At 55.5% G+C, this 20,622-nt stretch overlaps 1 protein-coding gene across 6 annotated transcripts; it reads right to left on the bottom strand.

Moving 5' to 3' along the window:
* Positions 1-78: 78 nt before the first annotated feature.
* PHKA1 (phosphorylase kinase regulatory subunit alpha 1) lies at positions 79-20,354 on the bottom strand. 6 transcript variants are annotated; one of them, XM_032123605.1, is made up of 34 exons: positions 20,246-20,354; positions 20,028-20,145; positions 19,766-19,924; positions 19,231-19,278; positions 18,527-18,695; positions 18,077-18,159; positions 17,821-17,901; positions 17,296-17,394; positions 17,035-17,181; positions 16,659-16,712; positions 14,648-14,770; positions 14,436-14,531; positions 13,594-13,701; positions 13,334-13,412; positions 12,769-12,903; positions 11,610-11,719; positions 10,827-10,971; positions 9,791-9,869; positions 9,207-9,382; positions 7,304-7,480; positions 6,834-6,928; positions 6,529-6,668; positions 6,250-6,406; positions 6,010-6,089; positions 5,732-5,810; positions 5,516-5,645; positions 5,039-5,140; positions 4,524-4,639; positions 4,188-4,226; positions 3,154-3,198; positions 2,738-2,908; positions 2,182-2,235; positions 1,844-2,044; positions 79-1,592 (listed from the first exon to the last, which is right to left on the bottom strand). In XM_032123605.1, exons 2-34 carry the CDS (start codon positions 20,103-20,105, stop codon positions 1,419-1,421), a joined length of 3,729 nt encoding a protein of 1,242 aa, XP_031979496.1. In that variant the 5' UTR covers positions 20,106-20,145; positions 20,246-20,354; the 3' UTR covers positions 79-1,418. The 6 variants fall into 6 exon arrangements, with proteins under 6 accessions (XP_031979496.1, XP_031979500.1, XP_031979499.1 ...); XM_032123609.1 differs by having other exon boundaries at positions 9,303-9,382; positions 20,246-20,353; XM_032123608.1 differs by lacking the exon at positions 4,188-4,226.
* Positions 20,355-20,622: the final 268 nt, after the last annotated feature.

The following is a 20,622-nucleotide window of genomic DNA, read 5'->3' as shown; positions in this document are numbered from 1 at the left end:
TTCTGGAACACAGGTTCTTTCCTCTGTCCTTCCAGTTGTGGGCAGTGACGTTGAAAGAGATGGACTCAGTCTTCTGAATACATGGCTTGGTGGCTGATGTCACTGCCACAATTTCAGATTTTTTAATAGTTTTTTAACAAGGCATGCTGGTTTTAGATGAGATCAACCTTTCCCAAAGGGGAAAGGTTGCTCAGAGCTTTGCTCACTGACAGCTGTAAACCAGGCTTGGAAGGGGACATGGATGGTATCAGGCTGGCCTGTGACAAGCTGTGGGACATTGCAAGGTCAGAGGGTTCAAGTGAGGGGTCTTGGCCTGTTGCTCGATGTGCTGAGTATACTGGAGCACACGTGAAGTCTTAGGGAGGGAAAGCCAAAAGGGAACCCCACTTCCTCCACCATTTTGTGGAGTGTGTGCCTGATCCTCATCAGTCCAACCACACCATCCTGAGTGGGGGCTGAGCTGCAGGATAGATCAGAGCAGGGATCCACTGTGTCCCCACCCCTCTCTGTGCCAGGCTGTGGGAGATGGCACAGAGGCCAGAGATGAGCATTAAAAGCATGGCTCTGATTGCACAGGTAATACCAAGCAGCCAGCTCAGAGCTGCTTCACAGAGCACATGAGAGCTCAAGAACCTGTGACTTGGCCACTAGCACCCCTGCCCGGGATAGAGCAGATGGCACAGAGGGGCTGCCACTGGCATGTCCCAGCCAGCCAGAAGCCTTGTACTACAGCTTGGAGGTAAACGGGATCCTGGCTACCACAACCTCCCCAGCTCCGCACACAGGACCCCCAGGGGGAGGGGAGGAGGGGGTGAGGGGCTGCCTGCTTCCAAGCAGCACAGCTGTGGCTGGGCTGGACCATATTGATTTTGAATGTACTGGGAGAAAGGCTTATGCACCATCCGCTATTCCTCTAGCAAAGCTTTTCCAATAGTAGCAGGAAGAACAAGTACACTAGTATAAATCCTGCAGATTTGCAATAAAAAGCAGCGTGGAAGAGGTTAAAAACTGCAAACCTGCTGGAGGGAGGGAGAGTGTGAGCTGGTCAGAGAGCATTGTAATGCTGAGCACACAGGTCTGGTCAGGGGAGCCCTTTCCAAGTCCTTCAGACAGAGGTCTTTTTGGGGGTGATGGCTCAGGAGGAGTCATGCAGACAGAACCTTCTAACACAAGCATGCTTCAAAGCTCAGCCTTTTCCTTGCTCCAAAGGCCACACACAGGCACAGGTCAGTTTAGGACACATGCCTCCTGTGGAGCTCCTCATAGGGCCTCTCACCCACCAAGAGGCCAGGGCTGGGAGGAGAGATGGTGACAGAGGCTGCCTCGCAAACTAACCTAGTAACTAAACTAACCATCTTTACAAGCTGTATGAAACAACCTTCCCAGAGCACCTGCAACCCAGTGAGGAACTGCAAGAGCTATTGCATGGAACAGCCATCTGTGGGCAGAAAGTCATACACGTACAAGGCCACCGACTTGGACAGGTAGGTCATGGTGCCAAACCGGCCGCTTGGTGCACTGTCATACAGCAGGCTGCAGATGCCTGTCGAAGGATCCCTCTCCAGCATGTGCTCATCAGCGCCCAGGGCTTTCTGGATTTTAGACAGGGAAGGAGAAAGGCATCATTAGGAAGAAAGGCAATCCCCTATCAGCTTCTATCCGAAGCACCCTTTGTTGCACTCAGAGTGTGACACGTTGATGGTGAGCAGTGGGAGGAAGACACTACAGCTTTGCTGTCCCCCATCAACACAATGGGGACAACAGGCAGGGCTCTCCAAGTGGGTGAGCCCTGCATAGCTGTGTGGAATGTAGCCAGCAGCCCTGGGTGAGGCCTGGCCCCTACCTGCTCCTCATAGAAGAGGTCATTGGCTATGTGCAAGATCTTTTCCACAGCTATGATGCCACCAATGGTGTGCACCTCCACATCCACCAGCATGGTGAGCACTAAGATAGCTTCCACCAGCAGCTGCCTGTATTCTGGCTGGGGCACACGGTTGAGGACAGACTCCACATGCACAGCAAACTTCATTTCCCCTGGGGTCATCTGTGAGGAGGGAGAAAGAAGTGTACCTAGAGCACTGTATCACCTGCTCAACTCCTGAGCTATGCTGGGCAATCACCCAGGGTAACCAGCACACAACAACCCATGTGCCCCACTCCCCATTCACATGAACCTCCTACCTCTCTGGTTGTTGAGGAGGGAAGAACAAAGCCCTCCACAGAGAGGCCATGGCACTGCAGAACAAGAAGGAGATCATAGTTATGGTTTGGATAACCATGCTAAGATATGCAGGTCCAGCCCACAAACTTGCTCCCACTTGAACACTGGTGCATGCTGCACCCCAGCTCCCCCTCCTGACTCCACATAGCATCACTCCTTTCCCATCCATTCAGTGTCAGCCAGAGCCCCCCTGCATGGGGCTCTGCTCCCTGGCTCACCATGCTGAGGATGGGCTGTGCCCAGAGCACCTTCAACTGTGGCTCTAGCCACGCCCCTGTCTGCCTGATGCATGAGCAGACCCCAGCTCCCCTATGCAAGATACATGCTGAGGTAAGTCCTACAAGACTACAAATGCAGGTCTTCCACAGCTTTCCAAGGTCAGCTGCAGGCCTTGTAATGAAGCACAGATCTAAACATCAGGGACCAGCCCTGAGAGTCTAAGTCCCTGTGGCAAGGCTGGTGCCTGGGACCAGAGGCTCACATACATGGAGAGGCACCAGCTGATGTCTAGCTCACCTTCTGCAGGACCTTCCAGACCTTCTGGTAGAAGCCCACAGGGACACGGTTAAGGGCCCCATCCAGCCGCCGCCTCCGCTGCCACTGGCCCTGCCGGTTGTCCTTACTGCCCTGGTCTTCCAGCATGCTTGAAAAGGAGCCCTTGCCCAGCAGCTCTGTGTGCCCAGCAGACTGGGCAGACAAAACAAGAACCACAGAGACTGCTGCAAAGTTAAATATCCCTCAGGAATGCAGCCTGCTGCTGCTCAAGAGTTTGTAGTTCTCCAGCCTCATTCCCAAGACAGAGCTGCCACCCCTGCCCCCAGCAAAGCCCACCTTACAGCCCCAGCTCCCTGCAGCACCCCCCAAAGCACAGCTCCTTCCTGCAGCCACAAACAGGACAGACCCCATGTGTGCAGCCAACAAACACAGGTTACCAGAGAGGACTTGAGGTTGGTGTCCCCGGACTGCAAACTGAGGGGCTGAAAGAGAAAGGGAGAGATGAAAATCAGACCATGCCAGAGCAGGGCAGTGGTCACAGCAAACAGCACCAGCATCACAGGTCAGGGTCAGGTCACAGGGCAGTTATCCCAGGGCCAGGGTGAGCTGGAGATGGAGTTTTGAAAGGAAAGCTGCAGAGGGCTGCACATGCCAGGGCCGCAGAAGCAGTGGGTTTGTGCTGGCCTGCACACAGGAATAGGACTGCTACTGCTCTGCTGGCTGCTGGTACAGGCAAGGATTTAGTCTCAAGCAGACAGGAGGACCAGTAGCAAGGTCACTGCCCAGAGACAGCCCTCTGTGATGTCAGGTTTCACACTGCAGCAAGTTGGCCCTAAACCTGCTGCATCAGCCTGGCCCCTGCAAGCTCTGTCTCTTGGACAACAAGACACCTTCTAGAGCTCAGGACTCCTCCTGGACACATGCCAGGCACAAGAGGAGGTCCTTGCCATTTGCAGCTGACCAGAAACCTCCTTCCTCAGAGAAGAAATACCTGGGGAGGCTGCAGGCAGGATCCAGTGAACTGTCCAGCAGAGTCACTACTGGTCATGGCACTGGACGCATCATGCCATCCTGCTCAGCAGATTTTGTGGGTATAATGGAATGTATTTGAGCACAGCGGCTCCGGAGCACAGCTCCCAGCTGGCTGTAATGGCAGTATGCCCACAGCTCAGGGAAGCCTTTTACCTTCCTAGTCCAAACACAACAGGTCCCACTCAAAGGGGAGCTCCTGAAGGTTGTGGGCAGTGGTCAGCCCTGGGCTGCCACAGCATGTTAAGCCATGCTGACCTCTTCCAGGGAGCCAGCCTCCGTCCCCAACCTGAATACAGCAGCCTTGAGCCTGCTTAGAGGGGAAGCCAACTCATTGCTGCAGCAGCTGAGGGAAGCTCATTGACTTGAGCATGCAGGGAAGCTGCCCTGGTGCATGGCATGAGGGGCAAAAGCTGAGGCTGCAGGACCAGGAGGGCTTCACCTTACTCCCAGGCAGAGACTGCCAACGTTTATCCAATTGCTGCAAGAGAAGAAGGAAATCAAGTTTCTGCTGTTGGAAGATGCCCACCAAGACACTAGCCACACCTGGGACACCACATGGTCCTCCCCACCACTGCACCTTCTCAAGCACCCCTGTGCTCCCCCTGAACTGCTAGAGCAACCCCCACCCACTACCAGGTTCACCCCAATTTTCCCCCGAGGGCAGGACTAGAGACAAAATTAGCTCCTGGAAGCATCTGTGTCTCCCACTCTTCCAGCTGTTCTGCCTGGTCTGTAGCTGGTTTTCACCCACAAGACCTGTTGTAAGTGGCTTCACCTGTTTGATTTCACTTTTCAGCCTGATGAGGCCAGTGTGCTCAGGCCTGGTGGTCCCGACAGCTTCCATGTCACAGATGGAGACAGCAGTGGTGAGCGACGAGTCCACTGAACGCACTGGAGAGGAAGAGAGGTCTAGAGTGGGCAACATCACTCAAGGCATGGCCATCCCTCATCGCTGTCCAGGCACTGGTACCTTTGCATGCCCTTGCCCCCTAACATGATAGCATCAGAGACCCATGAGCGCAGAACAGAACTGCTTCAATTCAGACCCAACCAGGTCAAGTGCCAAACTAAGCAAAGCTCAAATAGCCATGAGATTCGGGCTTGACCCCAGAAATCACTCAGCACTATCTTTATGAAGAGCAGAGCTTCCTGCTGGACCCCTCCAGTACTGAAGCATCTGTGCCGAACATGGGGGAGAACAGGGACACCCCTCACAGGTAGGAACATGTAGATCTGGCCATGCTCTGCACTCAAGCTTTTCCCTGAGATGCTCTCTGCTGCAAGACTCACCACTCCTTTCCACCCCAAACTCCTTGCCAGAGAGGATGTGGTAGAGAAGGCTCTTCATGTCTGATGGGCTGAGATTCATCAGGTTCTCTGTGGCTTCTCCAGCTGGAGAGAAGAGAACTGTGATTTTGTGGCCTGCCTCACAGTCCTCCTAGGACATTTCTACCCTGCATGCCATTCTGTGAGCAGGGGGAGCGCTGGTACAGGAGCTCATCTGGCAAGGACATACACTAGCTCCAGGTGTTGCCTGCAACATGAGATCTTCCCCATGCCAGCCCGACACATGCTGGGATGGAGACTGCAGTGCAATCACTTGCTTGTGCTGCTCAAGAACAGGTCCAGCTGCAGACACTGGCACTTCCATGCAGGGTCTTGTCCTAGCCTGAGCTGCCCACTTTTAACAGTACTTTTTTCCGGCCGACAGAGCCCAAAGCATCACAACACCTACCCCAGCTACAGTGCTGTCCCTGCCGCATGTACCTGAACAATGCAGGGAGTGTGCCAGCTCTGTTGCCATCACCTGGATGATGAGCCCGATGCGGATGCGGAACATCTCAGCAAACAGTGCAGGCTGTGTGCGTATGTACATGGCCAAGTACACCATGATCTCCTGGAGGGGCAGAGGCAGATCACCCCATTGCTGCTCACCAGGGCAGACACCCAGCTGTGGGGTCCCCTGACAACCTGGCCCCTCACCTGGGTGAGGATGGACACACTGAGGTTCTTCTCACTGGCTTCATCAATAAGGCGAACAAGCTCCTCATAGGGGATCGGGCTGGGGTGTGAACAAACAGCAGAGCAGGTGAGAGGCAGCAGAGCAAACCCTGCATACTCCCAGTCTGTACAGTCCCAAGAGGAGAGATACAGGCTGGGGACAGCCTCCCAGGGCCACTCCTGCCCATGGACCACAGAGCAGCAGGCTCACATCCAGACACAGCCCAGCATCCTTGGGGAGGGAGAGGTGCCATACTCACGTGGAGATTGTCTTCTCACGTGGCTCTGGGGGCAGCCCGACCGTCAAGTGTTTCTGGTGAGACAGGAGGTCAGTACAGGCCTGGGGACAGAAAGGCAGCCACTGTCAACAGCTGAGGATATGGGGGCTCAGCACAAGGCAGAGGGACACAGACCTGACGCAGTCATGGTTCACCTGCTCACTCTGCTGCCTCCTCCCTGACAGACCTCAGCCTGCTAGAGGCTGGCTGTAAAGCTGTTACCTCATCCAGAGCTTCAACCTTCTTCTTGAGGATGCCAGAGATGTAGCGGATCAGGGCCCACTGGCGTGTCTCCCCCACCCGCACATACAGCTCAGTAAGGAGCTCCTTGACAGTGGGGCCAGGCTCACTATCAAGCCCCGTGTGCCACTCAGGTCCCCTGCGAAGGAGGTGCTGGGTTATATTCATCAGCTTGCCTGTCACAGCTCCCTGGCAGGCCCTGTGGGCTGTGCCAAACCCCTCTATGCATAGTGAGCCCTCAGGATACAGAGCTCATCCTACTTGAGGATGTGGAGCATGTAAAGGATGTCTGCTTGCTCCTGCAGCGTGGGGCAGATGCGCAGCTGGTCCACCAGTGCCTTGCAGTCCACGTTGCCATCCTCGTCACGGGGCAAGTTCATCTCTGCATAGAGTGCATGGCTCTGGGGGAAGGGAGACCCGTGCTGCTGATGAGCACCACCAGCACCCTGCACCAAAGGACCCATGCACATTCCCCCTCATCAAACAACAAGCCTTCCCCTTGCAGTCCTGCAAGGACACTGGCTCTAGCTGAAAGGATAGCTCAGTCTGGGAGAGACAGAGCTCACCTTGCCATCCAAGTCATGCTGGTGGGGTGAACTCAGCAGCTTGACCGACTGCTGGGATGCCTGGAAGATCCTGCTGGGGACATACATCCCAACATCTAAAAAAAACCAAAGGTTGGCAGAGACATGTCCAGCCCCAATTACCACTACTGTGCCCCAAACCACCTCAGACACTCTGACACTGCTCCCCCAGCAGTCCTTGCAGAGAAGCTGGCTATGGGAGAAGCAGCTCCTGTCTACCCATTCAGACGAACACTGCAGGGAGCTGCCATCCTTTATTGAGTTTCCATGGGGCTGCACAGGCACCAACTCCATGGCCAGGACTAACATGACGGACATATTGTGCCTTTGCCCAGGTAAAGGCTTAGTTCCTCTGCAATCCACAGGAACCCCAGCATCATACAGCTGTGAAAGCTCCCAAAGCACTTCAACCTCACCCCTGGGAAGGTGTGGAGGGTGCTGGAGTTACTCACTCTGGACATGCAGGTCCTTGGCCTTGGATGCCAGGGACATGAGGTCGCGGGTGGTGTGGACAGCAGCCCTGAAGCGGCTCAGCCCTCCCCGCTGGGTGGTGGGAGGAAGGTTTGACTGGGGAGTCGTGTGCTGCAGCAGGTGATCCAAGTACTGAGTAACCTCATCGTAGGTGTCCTCTGGAAGGTGAAGGCAGCAGAGCAGGGGTTCAGCCACTTTGAATCGTGGCACCCAAAAGCCCAGAGAGCTCCCAGCTGTGCCTCAGCAGGGACAAAGCTTTGCTGGCTGCATGAAGTGACAATGTAGGGCCAGTGCTGGCAGCCAGGTGGACTAACGGACAGTGCCAGCAGCCAGGCACACAAAGCACCCCGTTCCTGCATGACTTCTGTCTGGGACACTGCCTGCCCCAAACTGGGGCTCCCTCTGAGTCCCCCCTTGACAAAGGAAGCAATAGGGCTGCAGCACGTTTCTGATCCAAGCCCGAGCAAGGATAGGAGTGTGCCACTCAAACCCTGTGGGAAAACCCTCACACTCCATCCCTCCAGGGAAGAAGTGGGGAGGTACAGCCAGGGGCAGCCTGTCCAAGCAGAGACCACTTACAAGCACCCCAGCACAGCAAGGGCATCCTCCAAGTAGGACTGCAGCAAGGGAGCAAGGCAAGGTGGGTTTTGCAACAGTTATTTCTAAGTAGGAATTACAGGAAGAGTTATGGTTTCTGCCTTGCTCTTTGCCCAGCTTCAAGCAGCTCCCAACACCACATCAGGAGCACCAGAGGCACCACGTGCTAACAGCAGCATGGAAGAGGGTGCTCAAAGGCCAGGTCTCTGCTCAGTCAGGAGGTAAAAGTGAGGGGGTGCCCCTGGGGGGGGGAATTGCCCCAGATAAAACACAGATCTGTCAATGCACTTACAGTGGGCCAGGGCAAAGCTATGCTGCTCTCCAGCTGGCAAACTCGGAGGTGTGTTGGCCCCAGGAAGTGAGCTGCAGACTGCACCTGAAGCAGCATGGCATCCCCTTTCCACCCCTTGAGAGAATGCCTCATGCCAGTGCCTGAAGGCTAGGCTGGAAAAATCCTCTAAGCACCACCCTTGAGAACATTCACCTGCCTGGGTGCAGCATCTGACCATGGGAAAACCTTAAAATGTAGCATCTTTGAGATGCTGTTGAAAGGCCAGGCGGATCCTCTCACTGGAGCTGGGAGGCAAAGCAGACACCTTGGACAAACCCTGATGCAGCCTGTAAGGAGGCTGCAGGCGAAGTGAGAGAAGGGCAAGAAAAATGAACAGAGTCCCAGCAGTGCAGACACTGGCTGCAGGAGCTGCAGAGGTAAAACAGATAGTGGGAAGGCTGATAATGATCAGTGCCAGGTCACATAGGAGATGTCCCCAGGCCTGCTTGCATGGGGGACAGCAAAACTTGTATCCTGCCATGGTCCCAGCACAAGGTGAGGTCCCTCATGCTGTGATGGGCTAAGGCATTCTCAGGTACTCTCTACACAGCAGTAAGGCTTCAATTTGGCACTCACTGGAGCAGCTCTGCCCAGGGGAGGGGCAAAGGCTTTGAGAAAAAACCAGATTAATTAGGGACATGGTGGCTCTTCCCCACCACCTTGGTCACTGTGCTATCACCTTCTGCACCGCCATTTCTGCATCAAAGACCCTCAGCCACATCTCTCAAGCGGAAGCAGGCTGCCAACCCTTTATCTCTTCTCCACACAGCAGCTTATGAAGGTCAGAGCCGCTTATTCCAGACAAGGTTGACAGAGGGTCAGATGGGAACAGGGTGAGAACCCAAGCACATGAAGAACACAGCGGTGGATGCTGGCAGGGAGGTTGGGTGTTATGGGTGTAAGGGTGAGTTAGGCATTTGCCAGCCCAAAGCAGTGACTGGCCTGTTCTCCCTTACCATCCTCTGCTGCCTGCAAGCCATGCAGCCACTCCTTGGTGTCTAGCTTCTCAAAGCTGTCACTGCTGAGCCTGTAACTCTTGGCAAAGACCTTACCCTCTGGCCCAGGGTCCATAAAACTGAGGTGCGTTCGGCATGACGTTGTCAGGAACTCCGACAATTTACCGGTCTGAATTCTGGGCAAGAGACAGGGAGGTCACACGGAGAGGAAAGGGGAGGTGATACCCTTGGCTTCACAGGCCTTTTGATGGGGAGAGACACGTTCACCAGGAGCATACACACACCGGTGTCTACATTAGCTGTCTGCAACTCTCTCAGCTACGGGTGGGCATGGAAGGGCTGCCCAAAAGCTATCAGAGGAATCCTGCAGCCATGGGTTTGAGGACATGAAGAGCTATCTCCTCTCTTTCATCTCCTCTGTTTGGATCATAGCCCCAGGGCACACTGATAGCCTAGCACACCCCAGTGTATCCTCCCCAGCTTGCTCCCCCACAGCCTATGCTCTGCCTAGCAGGTATCCTCATAACCAGGCTCTTGGAGGCCACCAGCCCTCTCCCTCCTGCACTGCAGGAAGCTGCACTCACCTTGCGCCACCGAAATACCCATCCTGCAGCTTCTGCAGCATCGCCAGCACCGTGGGGTGCACACTGCTGCTGGTTTCATCTGTGTAGAAGAGGCACAGGCAGTCAGGCTCTCACGCTCAAACTTGCTCCCAGCAAGTAAGCCAGGACCAGGTGGGCATTCAGACACCCAAAGCACCATGGCCAGACCCTTACTCTGGGGTACATGGTCAGACTGTGGTACCAAGAGCACCACCCAAAAAGGGAAATTCTGGGCTATCCAGGCTGGATTCAAGGAAAACCAGGCCAGGATGCCCTCCAGGCTTCACCATGGGCTGAAGCTGACAGTACCAGACAGCAGCACCTAACAGCCCCCTGCTCTGTCTCTGCCTTTCACATGAGGCAGCAGATGAGTGGACTGCTGTTGAGGGCAAGAGGCACCACAGCAAAAGGCATGCTTGAGAAATTAAGGGGATTTCAAATACACAAGGAAAGACAGAAAGGCCTTAAAGCAGAACAAAGTCACCCCCCTGCACCAGGCTCACAGGGAAGCTGTGAGCTGCTGCAGGCAAGCCAGTTCTGCTCTGTGCCTTTGCTCCTGGTTTACTGTTTTCCCCTCTCTGTTGACTAGGAAAGCCTTTAGCAGGTGCTCAGTCTTAGGGAAGAGTGAAGATGCAGAAAGAGCATCAAGAACACTTGTATACACAAATTGCTTTTTTGGTCTTGCTCCGAAAAGGCCTTCCCACAAGCCTATTTGTCTGGAGCCTCAATTGTATTCAATTCAATTAGTGCCAGCAAACAGCCCTTGAGCTGCAGGCATTAGTGCCTGACAGGCAACCTTGTGAGATGCCAGACCAGCTGCCCTGCCCTGCCTTGTGAGATGCCAGACCACTCAGCGTGGCTCCTCAGAGCAGTAAACTCTTCACAGGACACTACCAGCTACTCCAGCCTCACCAGGTCCCTGTTACTGAGATGGTCACACATCTCCCCACTCCCTCCTGCAGAGCTATTTCCCAGGGCTGCTCTAGTCAAATGCCTTGTGACGCTGGAGTATCTATACCGAGCATGGTGTGGGAGATGGGGAAGGTGATGGTTGGTTGCCCAGTCATCCTCCAGCGGCTGCAGAGGTATGAGAGGTCCGTCCTCAGCATCTCCACAATCATCTTGTTGTCAAGAGGCAGGTAGAACTGCTGCTGGTCTATGAACTGTGAGGACAGCAGGAGACGTGATGGGCCCTTCATGCAGTCACCAGGTTCTTATAGTGCCACCCATGTCTTCCCACAGGCACATGGTCAAGCTGGCCACGCTTGCCCTGAGGGCAGCTCCTTTGCACTGATGGCTCATCCCACCTTACTTGGCAGGTGCTAGTACAGCCTAGCAAGGAACCCTCAACCCCCAGGGCAGCTACTGGCCACTAACAAATATGAGGAGGTAACTAACGCCACAGCTCAGCAGCAGCAGCATCCAGGCCCCACACAGCCAGTCCATGTTGTGCCTCTTCCAAGCAAACATGCGCTCCCCATAGTGCTAGGCTTGCAACACTGCTTGTCCCCTGGACACTGCTTGTCCTCTGGCCTGCCATCAGCCTCCTCCTGGTGTCCTTGTCAGCGTGAGCAGAGATTTTCTTCCAATACTGATCATCAGAAGGCTCAACCTTGCAATATCCACACAGCCAGGACCACTAACTGTGCTGCCTCATGCCACAGAGTTGGACTACTCCACAGTCCCAGGCTCTTCCAAGAGTGCTGGGTCACACCTTAGAATAACCCAGCCACTGAAGAAACATCCTGCCCAGTTTCATAACACAGAATAGCTGGGAATGAGCCTGTGCAATGTCACCCACCTGTGGGGTAAAGGTAAAGATGCTCTTCCTGATTTTGTAGAGCTTGGAGGTCCCAAGGACACCCATATGCCGGTAGGGCCGTCCAGTAAGGCACATCTGCTTGTTGCGGCCTGGGAGGGCAGGAAGAGGAGTTTTTAGTACAAGCCTCCTCATGAAAGGGGCTGCAGCAGCAAGTAGTGCCAGGACTCTTGCTACAAACCAGCAGGGAAGTGCTGGTTTGTGGTTGGGATACCCCAGAACCCTGTGTCAAGCTGGTACAGCTCGAAGGGACAGTAATTCTCTGTCCCCAGACCTGCCCAGAGGGGTAGAGACATGCTGAAACAGCGATACACAGCCTTTCCTGACTTCTGCAATGTCACACCTCCTGGTCTTTGGGTATGTCAGAAGCTGGAGCAGGGCTAGAGGTGCCCCTCTGCATAGGGCTGGCCCCCCTAAAGTTGACAGCTCTATCAGCATTCCAATTGCTCCTGGATTACTCCCAAAGCCCAGGATGGTGCAGCAACAGCATCACTCCTTGCTCATCAGCTCTGGCAGCTACCAGGCTGCTCCCCCTGCCCATGTCACACTTGGCCTTTTGGTGGCCTAAATTAGCCGCCAAATTAAATCACAGCAGATCAGATGTCTCCTTTGGCCCACACTAAATCTCTGGCTCCTGCACAACAAACTCCATGCCCGAGGGGTTGCAGCATCAAGGAGCAAGCAAGCATGCAGAGGTGAGCACATCCTCCCGTCACACTCAGCCCTGCCCACCCCCCAGCAACAGCCATACTGCCTGAGCTTCAGGCTCTTTTTGACAGGGACGGCCCAGGGACTTCCTGGGGTCTGGCTGGCCTCCCCCACCCAGATCTGAATACAGGAACAGAAGACAACTCCTGCCCACACCAGGTTCAACCCAAAGGGATCAGAGTCTCTGTCTGTCCCTGGGGTGACTGTGCAACTGCAAGCCAAAGCTCTATCCCTGTCAGAATCATGCTGAACAGCACTGCCTGCCACCTTGTTCCCCTTGGGCATGAGTGGCTTTATCAGGCCTAGAAATGGGCAGCAGGATCCTCATCAGCCAGGCAGAGAGCAGGACACGAGTGTCTATGAGCAGGAGTGCCAGGGGTGGGAGAGACCCTTCTGCACCCCTTTTGCTGCAGGAGCAGGGAGTGCAGCTCACCCAGCCGGGCATAGATGTGACTGAGGATGCGAGCAGGCTGCACTCTGATGGGGTAGACGTCCGCCACAGTCTCCACATCAATGCCCTCCTTCTGCAGGATTGCCTTGATTCCCTCTGTTTCGGCCAGGATACACACTGCGGATGGAAAACAGAGGCACAAGGGTGTGATAGCACTGCCCCATGCCTTTGGGGACACATACAAGGCACCACCCCATAGAGAGGAAGCTGTCTGGGGTCCCTTGGGAACCAGCTCCCACTGCACAAGTCTGCCTTGCCCCTCCTAACACTCTATACACACAAGTTTTCCCCACCAAGTGGCAGGAAGACAGTTTTCAACCTCTCTGCAGGGGAGGCTGCAGCACGTGATAGTTCTGTGGGTCAACACAGAATGAAATGGAAGGCCTTGCAACCCATCTTCCACCCACCTTGCCAGAGCTGAGACTGGGCTGTATTGGCAGCAACCCAGTAAGCAGAGCCATCCCAGAGCCACCTCTGCGAATTCCGCACAGCAAGAGTCCCCCCACCTGCCAGGCTTAGGGGTTTGGGACTGGTTCCTTTCCCTCACCTTGGACCACCACATCAGGTTTAGGGACAGTCGCAAAACGGCGGTTGAGGGGATCTATTTCACCGGGAGCTAGAAACCCCTGTGGGAAAAAAGGTATAAAGAGATTAACATTTTATGGGCAGGATAGAACGGGTGATGCCTATGGACAACCCACCTTTAAGAGGTCCTGGGGGACTTCCCCGTGGTGAGTGGCAGCATTTGCACCTTCACAGCTCAAGACCTGGTCGCACAGCCCTCCCCAGCACTCAGGGTGACCCTACCTCAGCCATCAGACAACCCAGGATGTAGAGGGACTGTCCCCACATGTGTGGCAGCTTGCCCATGGGTATCCTGTCCACAGTGTGTGGGTTCCTGTATTCCTCATCCACCTGGAAGACAAGCCAGGAGGTCAAGAAGGGATCCACAGACACAGGATGCTGAAGGAAGCATTCTCACTGCATCTTGAAGTCCAGCAGTTCAAGGTTTAAAACAAGGCCCCACAACAGCATTTGTCACAGAGGGTCCGAAAGAGCCTGGTTACACGCCTCCTCTCTTCTTATGACTGCCCCCGGCATCCGTGTCAGACAACAGATCAGCTGCTCAGACTACCCCACTAGAACGACTGACATGCCCCAGGAGCTCCCAGAGATGCTTTCTGATACTGGTGAGGAGCTTATCTCCCCTGGATGACCTGGGCATCAGGAGGCCACTGCTCTTACCCCAGTCCCACACAAATCCCCTCACCACTGAACAGGAGCTCAGCACCACCTACTCAGCCCAGGTCTGCTTGTCCTGAGCTCTTGGAGCACTCAGCCTCCAAGAAAGCAGACTATCAGCAAATAACTCTTGCGTATGGGAGTAAGAAATGCTTTGGGGGAAAAAAACCAATTTTTATCCAACATGGTTTCATAACAGCTCCAAGCCATCCTTTTCATACATGAGGTTTCCATGCATTACATTTGCCCCTTCACTAACAATTTGGCATAATAAGCACTTAAAATTAATAGAGACCAGGAGTTTCAGCAGTTGGACTTTCATGATCCTTGTGGGTCCCTTCCAACTCAGAATATCCTGTGATTCTGTAAGACGCTCCTGCTTCCCACCATAGCACAAGATCACTCACCTTATCTGGTGGGACACTGTACAGCTCTGGCAGCAGGTGTACCCCATTCTTCCCCTTGATGAGAACCCCCTCAAGGGCTTCCCGGTACTCCTGCACCTGAGAAGAGAGGAGAGGGAATCTGACACCGATCACGGCTCCCTGCATCCTTCCCCTGCACACTTCTCCTGCCAGGGACTTTTTTTCACCAGCCCAGTAGGTCCTGCCTCTCTTACCTGCTCCATGTTTCCACTGAAAATCCCATCAATCATCAAGTATGCCCAGAAGAGAGGCCACTCACACTCAATGTTCTCAAACAGCTTCAGCTCTGCAGGTTCATAGTAGAGGCGTCTGGGGTCCTGTAAGTGACATCAAAGGAGGTGGTACATAACAGGATCCTCTCAAACTGACAGGGCTTCTCCTCCTCCTGAGACCCCAGCCTCAAATGTCCTCCCAGCCCTCCTCTGTAGATGGCCAAGACAAAGCTGAAACGCAGTTTCAACTGCAGCCTCTGTTTCCTCCATTGGACTACCTGCTCCTGAGACTCCTGCATTGATGATGGAGAGACTTACCCTTGCTGGGGTGTACCTGGTCCCCAGGAGAGCACCCCAGAGCCCCCAGAACACCCCAGATGTTGTGCTGTTGTACAGCAACAACATGACATCCCCTGTGCCATGCTGGGTCCCCTTTGCCTTGCCTGCTCTGCCTGAGCCCCTCAGCATCTGTCTCCTCCAGCATCATCAAGCTGGCCCAGCCAGCTGAAAGGGCTTGGGCTGGTCACACAGGGCCAGAGAAGTCCCTCCAGGGCCCTCCTGCCATGTGGTGCCACTGTGAGCCTGACACAAGGGAAGCTGTCAGGATGAAGAGCTGCCTGCACAGAGTCCTCCCACCTCAGGTCTGTGTGGTGTAGTGCCCTTTCCTCGGCCCTCCCTGCTAACTGCTCTGTCTGCTGCAGAGAAGGGAGAGCGCTGGCCTTAGCAGACTATTCAGGCAGAGAGGACAGAAGATGCAGATGTCTTCTACCTGCACTCCAGCCATAAGCTTCCAAAATCCCACCTGACTCCAGCTAGCTGAATGCCTCTGAAGGCACCGCTGCCCTTTCCATGACTCACAGCTCCCCAGAAGTAAGTAATCCACAACTCTGCATGCTGCCAAAGCTCACAAGCGCTGGCAACACTGGACTGGGGATGCTCCTGCTTCTCTCTCGCTCTGGAGCGGGGCAGCCACACACGCTGCCTATTATGGGCAGGTTTTCAGAAGCACAGCTGGTGATGACTTAAGAGCCTCTGAGTATCATTTCCTAGTTCAGTGGTTATCAAATGAGACTGTTGCTTATAAAATTTTCCTGTTTTCTCTCCCCAAAGCAGCAAACTCTCCACTTGCTCCTAGGGCCATTCTGGCAGTACCCAAGCTGACAGCTGGTCTAGGAGAGACAGAAGCAGCTTTGTGACCTCCAGAGCTGTGTGGATGCTAAAAAGCTGGTAGAGAGCTTCTTGCAGCTTCTCACAAGCTTCTCACAGCTTTCCTGTGAGAAGCTTCTGTTCTCACGCAGTCTCTCATGAGAAAGCAGTTAGAGAAAAGTAAACTCTTTGCAGCTGCATAATTGTTATGAGAACTGCATATTGTTTTGGGTACATGGAAAAATAATATTTACAGATGGGTGTTATACCGCTCAACCTATCACCTTTAGAGGTGGTGGGTGAATAGGCCAATCATGTAATTTCTTTATTGCGAACCACACTATAAAAGATGAGTTTTCCATTAAATGTGGTCTTAGCTCTGGCTTTGACCATGCTTCTCTGACCTGAACTCATGTCGTTTTCTGCCATCCCTGTGCGCAACAGCGACAGCTGCCGTAGATGAGGCCACTGGGTTATGGCTCTGCACAGTCACCTCCCCAGATCTCCAGCCCTCGCTCAGGTGCAGCCCTGGGAGAGCCCACCTGAGCAGGGCTCCCATGCTGGGCACTGGTTCCACCTTCTCCCAGCCTAAGAAAGACACACCACCGGGTTCCAGGATGCAGGCAGAGCCAGCCTCTGGCCGTCTGCTATGGGTGTGGGTAAGACATACCACCTCTGCAATGAGCTCTGGCATTTTGGGAAGCCTTGCCCAGATCCATGACACTGCCTAGGGCTACTCAGGGCTCTTGTATTCCCAAGGGTCCCCAACACAGCCTTTGTGCTGCATCCAGGTGGGCTGCTGCTTGGCAGTCAAGTTCTGCCAGGCAGCAGGGCTGAGGACACACACCTCTTTGGGAGTCCTGTATCCATCCCGGAGGAAGCGGCAGCAGCCATAGCGCCCCTGGAAGGGAGAGAAAGATTTGCTGAGCAGGAGGCACAGTGTGAGATATCTTGTACCTTGAATGCAGAAGCAGGGGCACGGTGTTTCCTTCGGCCAAACATCCCCTCCCTTGCTCACCCAGCGCTCAGGTACCACAATCACAGCCTGGGGCCACAGCACACAGGGCTGCTTCTTTGCACACCCCTGCCACAGGTCATGCAGACTGGGAGAGGACATGCCCCAGCAACCCACCACTGTACATGTCTTTGGAAAGAAAAGGGCTACAACAGTTTGGACTGCAGCTGTCTCCTGGGAACAGTGAGACAAGGGCAGAGATGCTCACCTGCAGCTTGGTGATAATCTCCTGCTTGGTGATTTCCACCAGCTCACTGTCCTCCACAGCAAACGCCGGGTAGGAGATGACAGAGAGCACACTGGCATCCACCTCCTTGGATGTGGAGGCCCTGGGCAGCATTGAGTGGAGGATGGACTGGGCAAAGGGGAAGGAAAGGTTGTTAGGCTGTCAGGCCAGGCATCATTCACACCACAAACCCAGCAGATCACAGTTCCTCTTGCAACAGCATAGCGCCTGCGTGGGTCTCACCTGGCAGTGCTGCACCTCATCCGACAGCACCCGTATCACTGACTGTGGGCCTCCCTTGGCTCCAAAGAGATCCAGCTCATCCAGTGCCTCCAGGGCAGCCTGCAAGCACGGTGAGACCCAAAGAGGCATGTCCTTCACCACGCTGCTCATCTGAAAGAGCTCTCACTCCATGCTAGTTGCTGTGTGTAAAGCACTGCCCAAATTTAAAAGAATTTGAATCCTGTTGTGGCTGTAGAACATCTCTGGTTGAAATGGGACCACAGCTCCAGACATCAAAAGGGCCTGGGACATTTCTGCCACACACCCCCGATGAACTTTTCACTCCCAGTTCAGGCAAAACTCAGGCTAGAAGGGCACAGTTTTATCCCAGTGTACAAGAAGAAGAGTCTTGCTCCCCAGGATCCTATCACTGCATGGGGCATTGAGACTCAGCAGTTCAACATGCCCAGCCTGTCCTGTCAAAAAGCATCTCAAGGCCACTGGTGCTCCTCACTCCCCCTCAGCCAGCATTTCTTCCCAGCTCACCTTGGCCATGCCGACAGAACTGGCATTCAACTCGGTGATGCCCTGGTTCGTCTTGTCCCCACGCTCCCATATGCCAAAGTCCTGTGAACCAGGCACTGTTTCAGAACACACCCAGCAAGCCTTTGAATCCCACCCATCCATGGTGCTTCCAGAAGGTGCTGGTGTGGCTCAGGGGGAACCCACAGCTGTTCCTAGACACCAGTGCAGTATCTCTACCACTGGAGCACACCCCCCTTCCCCAGCACATGCTACGCACCGCAGTTTTGTAGGCAGCTTCAATGTAGAACACGAGGTTCTGGATAAAGTTGACTTCATCCAAGCTGTGAATTATGTGGAGGCCTGAAGCACAGGGAAGAATTCACATTAGCCACTCCAAGCCCACAAGAGTACCCAGGATGGGGCTGCAGGAACCCAGGGAGGACTCCTCCCCACTGCATGCCTGCCCAATGGGAGCCATGTCCTAGCTGACCCCATCGCCACTCCCACCTCTTATGGCAGCACTAAGGCTTCAGACAAACAGGGGCTTTTGGAGAGATCGACATCAAGGGGCCCAAACCCACCTCAGGTACTGTGAGCACAAGAAAATAGTGGGGATCAGGGAAGCCATTGCAGCAGCTTGGCACCCAGGAAGCTGCACCCAAACTGAGACTCTCGTGAACCTGAAGACCAGCACGCTCAAAGCTGTAATGGCAGCCCCCAGCATTACCTGAGGCCGTCATTTGTGCAAGCATGAGGAGGTAGAGGGAAGTAGCATCCATCTGTAGGTGACCCCATTCGTGGTCTCCTACCACAGTGGCACAGGTGTGGGTGTTATACTTGGCATGCAGGCAGTCCCTGGTGCTCTGACTGTACTTGAAGGCCTCTACTTTGTCCACCTTGAGAAGGGCAAAGAGACGCAGGCATTCATTGAACCCTGTCTCCAGACAGCTCCCGAGCCAAGGGCTGCTCCATGCCATGAGTGGAGAATATGGAGTTGTGCCTGGCAGGGCAGAAATTCCACAACCCCTGGGCTGAGCCCCTCCGTGCACCAAGGCAATGAGTGCAGGCTCACATGCCACTGCAGCACAGGACTGCAGCAGTGGAGGGCCCACTGCCACAGCTGCACCATGCAGAGGGAAAAGGGTTACCCCAAACGCCCTCAGGGAGGAGAACTGCAGAGTCCTAGCGCCTGCCAGGCCAAGAGACAGGGAGCAGCTGGCAAAGGCTCCACTGGCCACCAGCCCACAGCTCTGGAACTTCAATCACACCCAGGACAGATGCCCACTCAGAACTTATTTCAAGACTTGCTGGAAGGGGCCTTCCCTCTGCTCATCAGGGAAGGCTGGGGAGGGCTGGCACAGCTAGGACTCTGTGGCATAGCTGGGCTTTAGGGAGACCACTTGACACTCAGAGCTGCTCCCCAGCCCCTACCTGTCTCATCATGCACTGGAGCAGCCCCCGCATCAGCTTCACCACGCTCTGCAGGAACAAGGAAAACAGGTTTGTTAATCTCTAGGAGAAGCCCTGACTCAGGATCAGCTGGCTGCTGACCTTTGTGGGGCTCAGCGTCTGTAATCAGAGCCCCCGCTTACATTTTCACAGCCCCTGGGCAACAGCAGAGGGAAGATTTCTTGGTCTGCCAGCAAGGCCAGGCTGCCATGCTGTGCAGCGGGACAGAGGACATGGCTGCAGAGCATGGCTCCCCAGCCCTTGAGAGAAGGGCTGTGGCCCCAGATCATCCCAGAGCCAGAGGTCTAGACCCTCTGGTTGGGCTCCAGTGTGGTCTGGGAAGAGCAGGCTCTGACATCCATTCCTACTGCCTCCTGGGTCGGGGGACACCCGTGTCCTTGCCCTCACTGCACTGCCTTTGGGCCCCTGGCCCAGCTGTGCCAAAGGCTGACCAGACCGGGGTGACAGCAGTCCCCGGGTGACACCAGCCCCGCCTCCGGCTCCTGCTCCCTCCTACCTGCTCCAGCTCATAGGCCTTAGCCTTGTCCTCGTCGCGGTCGGCATTCTTGCGGTAGGCCAGGCCAAGACCCCAGACCGCCAGGATGCTGTACACGTTGTCCCGGACCCAGGCGTCCTGGTGGTCGGCGCTGGCGGGGAGCAGCCCCGTCACCGCGTCCTGCGGAAGGGACACACCGTTCCCACGGAACTGCCTGGCCCAGCGGCCAACGGGGCGCGCCGGGGCCGCAGGTCTGCTCCCCATTCCCGGGCAGGGTCCGCACCTGGTGGCGAAGGATGGTCTGCTGCACCAGGCGCCCGTAGCTGTCCAGACGCACGCCCGAGTTGCTCCGGCTCCTCATGACGGCGGCAGCAGGACCGGGACCGGGACTAGCACTGGCACTGGCGGGACGGCACGGGTCCTCTCAGAGCCCCCGCCCCGCTCCGCCCCTCCCCGCTCCGCCCCGCGGCACAGCCGGGTCCCTGCCGCCGATGGCCATACCCGAGCACTACCGCAGCCCCTGAGCGGCCGCCCCAGCCGCGCTGCCCTGCGCTCCTCGCCGGCGGCGGCCTCGGCCCACGGGGCGCTCACTACCGACTGCGCAGGACCTGCCGCCATGGCGGCTCCGAGGGCGGGGGAGCGGCGGCGTGCGGGGCCGCCTGCCGGGCGAAGGCCGAGCAACGCTGAGTATGGATACGCGGCTACAAGGACGGACACACGGATACAAGGACAGACACACGGACGGACACACAGATACACAGAGGGGGTCACGGACACACACACACGGATATACGGATACAGAGGCAGACGCGCGGACACAGGGGCGGACGCGCGGACGCACCTGTGCCGGTGTGGAACGGACACACGGACTGGTGTGG

This window comes from Corvus moneduloides, chromosome 14 (assembly GCF_009650955.1).
Source record: "Corvus moneduloides isolate bCorMon1 chromosome 14, bCorMon1.pri, whole genome shotgun sequence".
Lineage (NCBI taxonomy): Eukaryota > Metazoa > Chordata > Aves > Passeriformes > Corvidae > Corvus > Corvus moneduloides.
This window is presented reverse-complemented; position numbering and strand designations above follow the sequence as displayed.